Below are 6,000 nucleotides of genomic sequence, written 5' to 3' on the forward strand. Positions count from 1 at the left end.
ATTTATTCAGAAACGTTTTGACTTGCGACTTTCGTAGCGTTTTCAAACTTTTTTGAGCCACGGAACTAAAGTCCCCGCACGGAACACATTTTTTCATTAAAATAATCCTGCAGAACACTAAACAAAAGTTAATAATGATGCAATAAGATAAGCAACACAACAATTTATTCACTTTCAGTTTTGTCCGTGCGATATCTGGGTATGTTAAAATGAGTAGGCCACTAAGTTAATATTCGGGCAGGAATAGCACAAAGACAAACGCGAAGTTCTTGTGATTTTGATTTTTGATCGGTGCTCCATGGAACACTAGCCAAACTAATGAACTTCATTCGCGGAACACTAGTGTTTCGCGGAATACCTGTCGAAAATCACTCCTGACTATTTTATTACTACTTGCGACTTTCTTTTAACGAACCTGGCAATACAGGCTTTAATTTCACGGCGGAGAGAAACAGAGGTGCGACATGCATCAAGGGCACAGTGAATTGCCTCTGCGACTTCAGGAGTGTACGGTCCGATCGGGTCAGGCTCGGGGGTGGATGGTTTCTCACATTGCCTGCAATTAGAAAATAGTAAGAACTCCGGATAGAGGCGTGGGTTAGCGCGCTTCTGACACCTTGTAATATCTGTGCATCTTACAGTTATTAGCACGAAGCAATCCGCACAGCAACCCTCTCAAAAGTGTCAAATTGCCTGCCAGTGCCTTGTGACCTCAACTTGAATAGATCACGTAATCGAAATTGTGGAAGGCACTCAACCGTTATAAAAATAATAAAACAGGTTTGCAGGTTACATATAACAGCTTTATCAGACGGGCAAGGTCAAGAAGGACTGCCTACAGCACATACCTGGTTAAAAACTGAAATTGCCAGACCACGTAAGCTACTCGCTGGTCAGAGATACATGATCTGTTGCATTTTCATCAATAACTTTAATATTTAGATCACTACACTTTGTATTGCAAAAAAATAAACCGTTGAAAACCATGCAAAAATCTCATCGAAAAATTAGTTAAAACGATTGTATAGAATAGACCACTTCATTTTAACATCGAGTTGTGAAGATAAGCAGATCATTACCTATTATTCTAAAAACTAAGGCATACTAGTATTTTACGTTTTGCTATCTTCCAGAGTAGCCTAAACACCACAATCTAAATAAAGCAAGGTTTCGTTTCGACCAGAAAGCAGCACTGTGCAGTGTGCACTGTGCAGGCACCAAACCCAGCTAACTATCATTGCAGAAAGTTGTGCATTTTACTGTCACCTAGTAGTAGGCTGTTCAGGCGAGTCGATCGGAGTGGCTTGATGGTGGTGGTGGCAAATAGACGGGTGGACGGTCATGACCGCATAGTTGATAAGCTCCAGGACCCGGCTTCGTTCTTGCAAGGTGTCACTGAGCCGTTTCCGGCAACAAGCGAGTTCCTGTAAATCAATGTTCGTGGTACAATTGATGAAATAACTTACATAATGTGAAAATGATTTATTATTAACCAATCAGCGTGAGTATGCTGCAGACAAAGCAATAAACATGAAGTATGGAAAAATTATATGAAAACATGGAGCAATCATAAAAAAATGTTTAAAAGTATCTTTTCAGTATTCAATAAGATGTCAGTTTGACACATATTGAAAACATGCTGTCCGCCCTGTTAGCTCAGTGGTTACGCGCCCGACTCAAGATCAAGCGGAGCTAGTTTGGTTCTCGGTTGTGCGCTTGAGCAAAGCATTTCAAAGGCTGCTCTCTATTTAGCGTTACCAAGTGGAATAGCAACGCTTCAACAACAATCAAAAAAGTCACTCTGCCAATCTCGGTAACCGGCCTTGCGTCATTGGTTCAAAGCCCCTACATTCTACAAGTATGCAAAACTACCAGGAATAACCTGAGGGTTTATCCGACCGAGAATACAGATTCAAAAGCAATCAACTGAGTCTTTAGCAAGACACTTGAAGGTCACCCATGAAGATGGACAGTAGACACGCCTTTCACTCTACTTAATTTAAACCTTCATAGGTTATTCCTAGCCTAAGTCAGGATAAGACAGAAAAAGTGAAATTGTGATATATGGATCAGATCAGACAGAGTCATTTCAGACACACAGAGTAAATTCGGTTTTGTCCCCACTAGTGGAGGTGACCGATTCTTTCCTTGCAGCAATTGCCTTCACTACAAGGAAGGAATCGGCCACCCCCACCAATGGGGACAAAACCGAATTTGTATGATGATGATGATGAAAAGACTCTTTTTGATCTGATTCATGTTAATAATAAGTAGAGTATAGTTTAAACCGATACAAGTATGACAAATCGTACTTGTATTTGATTTTGTGTAGTTTGTAATACATCCACAAGAGTTTGTTTAATTCGTTGCAGAGTTTGCCGTTCTGTGATCAGCAAATCATCAGCTGCATCTGGAATCTATGATAAGTAAACTAGTGAGAGGGAAGTTTCTTTTTAGAACTAAATTTTTTTTTAAATTAAGTTATTAAAAGTATAATACATTATTTCAGAAAATAGCTTCTTTTCCTTGACAAGTCTTTGACCTAACCACATCCTCTCTTAAGACGAAGAAGTTTTTAAATCTTTATAACAGACTTAATTTTATAGCTATTGCAGTTAGAACTTGGTTATTATTGTTATCAATAAATGGCAAGGCGTTCTTAAGTATTTCTCTTAACTGGACAAGCGTTCATGGTGACCAGAACTAAACAGTTCATACTGCACAATAAAATAAAAAACAAAACATTGGCCTTGTGTTTCTATCAGGTAGATTATGTTGTGCAAACATTTTAAGATTGTAGATACTCACTTTTTTTGCTGCAAGACAAAGGAAATCAGAAGCCAAAATATGAAGATATTATTATGACTATGCAATAACCACATTTTTTTCAAGGACATTCATTTAATCACTGAGGCTACAGAATACGCAGCAAGCAATCATCCCCTTGACAAGATATAGACTTTTCTCATCTTCAACCATTTAGCTTACTAAAATGTAGTGATAACTATGACAGAACATGAACAGATTTATTTTTGCAAAATGCTATGCATAATATAAAACATCTAAACTTGATTAATCAAAATACCATATTTGTGTATCTCACTGAAATACGCTAAGTTAATTTATTAATTTAAAAATAGGTTTTGACAAAATCATCTAAAAAATTTACTCTTTCTCTGGATGGCCTTGAGTTTCTAAAGAAAATGCTTTGCTTGTTTACAAAAATATCTTTCCTGATGTGCTCATATGCCTTTACTAATGTTTCCTTTGCTCGCATCAAAACTTTGATTTCTTCATTTGTACTTATCAAGTTATCTCTCAGTTTGAATACTACCAATCTAGCTTCTCTCACATAACTATGAATTTGGCCATTGGTTCCTTGGATACAGTTTTCCCGGAAAGTAGGCAAAGGATCAAGCAACCTTGAGTCATCAGTTCCCTGGTTGCATTTTTGAATGATATTTTGTGCATCTTTAATGTTTTGTACAGTGGCATCTCTCCAACATTTCGGGCCAACAATGGCAGTTGTTAATGGGAGAGTTGCCCAATCACCAGTTGCCATATCAAAATCTGAAACTTCTCTCAAACTTAAGACTATTTAAAATCAAGAAAAATGTTCAGATAAATGTGTTGAAAGAAAAAATCTTGCTCAACTTGTCGTTGCGGTAGTCAGATAGTGTTGTGTGGTTGTCTAACAGCTGATAAACTTCCTGTCAAAGATTCATTCAGTGGTATAATCTGCTTCTTTTTGGAACAAAATGTGTGACAAAATTATTTATCTTATCACTCAAAAGCACATGTTACAGACAAACCACGGCAACCCTACGTCTTGTGCACCTAAACAAAAGTGTAATTTGCCTTTAAACTGTAACAACAATATGGCACTCACTCCATCAATGAAGAAATGACAAGATCAAATATATTTCAGGACAGTGTCAGCTAGTGGATGGAACAATTCACAGGCAAAAGCACTTCAATGACAACTGAAAAGTCCACTCTGTCAAACTTGGTGAGAAGTTTGCAAAACTAAGAGTTCGATCAAAAAGATTCCCACAAACGATTTTTCAAGATCCAACATTTTAACATCTATATATCTCAGACTCAAAGTCTAAGTTTGCTATTGGGCTGTAGCAAATCATTACATAGTTATCATGAAGTCAGATAAGTTTATATTTGGTTTAATCAGTGGACTAAATTAACCTTATAATAATAATAATGATGGTGTTGCAAGCACAGTAGTGTCTTTTTGCCTTCATGCTAACTTATGTAGCAAAGTATTATTTTTTAAAATACTACCGCAAACTATTGGCATGTTTTTTTGTATTTATAGTGTACGTTACTGACAGAAGATTTTATTGAATTCAAAGAATAATTATTGTTTCCAAAAACGTGACAAAAAAATAAAACTTGTTTGACAATAATGTATCATATAAATTTGCTACAGAGCCTAATATAAATCCCAAGTCAGTTGAACTACGGAAAGTAGTTTTACAATTTTACAACTTGGTTTCTGAATACTAAAAAGTTTAGGTGTTCATCAGGACAATTATCATTTCTTTCTATCACTAGTTGCAACGTTCATCTGATGAAATTGAAAGTAAAAGCAACAACAAACAGGATGGTTTATTGCTTCACTGACGTTTTGCGCACCACCAGAGCGAATAGGCTAACATACATAATAAAATTTCACAAGGTTATATACTGCAATGTGATTGAAGGCAAGAAAAAGTAAAACGCACAAAATTTAAAAAAAAAATTGGCCACTGATGTGTTACTTTCCACATTAAATTACGTAAAATAATTTAATGTGGAAAGTAACCGCTCACACATCATTGGTTAAAATTTTTTTAAATATTGTGTGTTTTATTTTTTCTTGAGAACGTCTTTAGAAGAGTTGGCTACACTACTACACTAGACTATTTTAGAGAAGATCTGCGGCAGGAGGATCTTGTCTCGATCAACCTTAGGGACTGGTGCAGGCCTCAAAATTCCGGCGGTCATGACCTCCGGAATAACCTCACATGTCTGCCGAAGCCGACTTATTGATCGGTCATAAATGACCGCTGCAAAATTCTTGACAAAAATAGAGTTAATGCAGCAAAAATATATTTTAAATTTGAATTGTTACAATCGTTACAATTGTTACAATTTAACGCGAACAAATATGGAGCTGAAACAATAATAGTACGGTACAGGCAATTGCTTTAAAGATCACATTAGAGTGGCGTGGTTAACGAGCTGATGGCAAAAGTAGCCATTTTTACATCACTTCAACGCCTTGCAATGTTGTCTTGAAATAAAGTTGTCTGAACTTTTCGGCAGGATATGTATATATTCTAATTTTAACAATGAGGATTATTGTGTTACATTGATCGTTTGTTAAAAAGAAACGTCACAAAGAAGCAAGTCTCAGCTGGGTTCCGCACGTGCTTCTAAAGGCGAAAGTGGCGACCTTATTCCCGCTGATACTGATAGAAATAGAATTTCTGCACAGAAGGGAGGGTGTTAGACTAACACTAATATTGTGTTAGTTAGTTAACACTAACACTATTGAGGGCTAACACTATTGAGTCACTAATGTGCATTTGTCTGGACGGTCCTGAGCTAGAGATTTACGCCCCCACGCCGGCAGTAATCGCTTGGCACAACAATTCTATAACGCAAAAATAACGGAATAAGTGATCATAGTTGCTTTTGTAATAAGGAAATTTGAATTGTTGTTTTCAATTGTGTTTATTGCTTGTGCCATTACACGACTGTCATTAACGCACTGATTTATTTGCAAGCAATCTGCTCCAGTATACTTCAGGGTCGGTTAATTAAGCCATCAACCATTGCAGAGTTATTCTGTTGTAGAAAATCTTCTTCTACAAACACGACTACACAATACTGTAGTGTGATTTTGTGCAAAATCTATACGCAAAGAATATGTCCGGTTGAGATATTAAATGTCCGCTGAAATGGCCAGTCCGGTAGGACATGCTTGACCGCCAAAAAAAG

The 6,000-nt window shown here is 36.8% G+C and overlaps 1 protein-coding gene across 2 annotated transcripts in view; it reads right to left on the reverse strand.

The window, feature by feature from the left end:
- Positions 1-3,833, reverse strand: part of LOC145768401 (ras-related protein Rab-14-like) — a 31,156-nt gene extending 27,323 nt beyond the window's left edge. The window contains exons 1-4 of one of the 2 annotated variants that reach the window (XM_082579895.1): positions 2,809-3,017; positions 2,313-2,417; positions 1,267-1,424; positions 416-556 (exon numbers count right to left, since the gene is read on the reverse strand). In XM_082579895.1, coding sequence (XP_082436021.1) covers positions 416-556; positions 1,267-1,343 — 218 coding nt within the window. In that variant the 5' untranslated portion in view covers positions 1,344-1,424; positions 2,313-2,417; positions 2,809-3,017. Of the gene's footprint in view, positions 1-415; positions 557-1,266; positions 1,425-2,312; positions 2,418-2,808; positions 3,018-3,169 lie in introns of those variants that run through there. The other variant, XM_082579886.1, reaches the window with a different exon arrangement.
- Positions 3,834-6,000: the final 2,167 nt, after the last annotated feature.

The sequence above is a fragment of the Aplidium turbinatum genome, chromosome 1, assembly GCF_918807975.1.
Source record: "Aplidium turbinatum chromosome 1, kaAplTurb1.1, whole genome shotgun sequence".
Taxonomy (NCBI): Eukaryota; Metazoa; Chordata; class Ascidiacea; order Aplousobranchia; family Polyclinidae; genus Aplidium; species Aplidium turbinatum.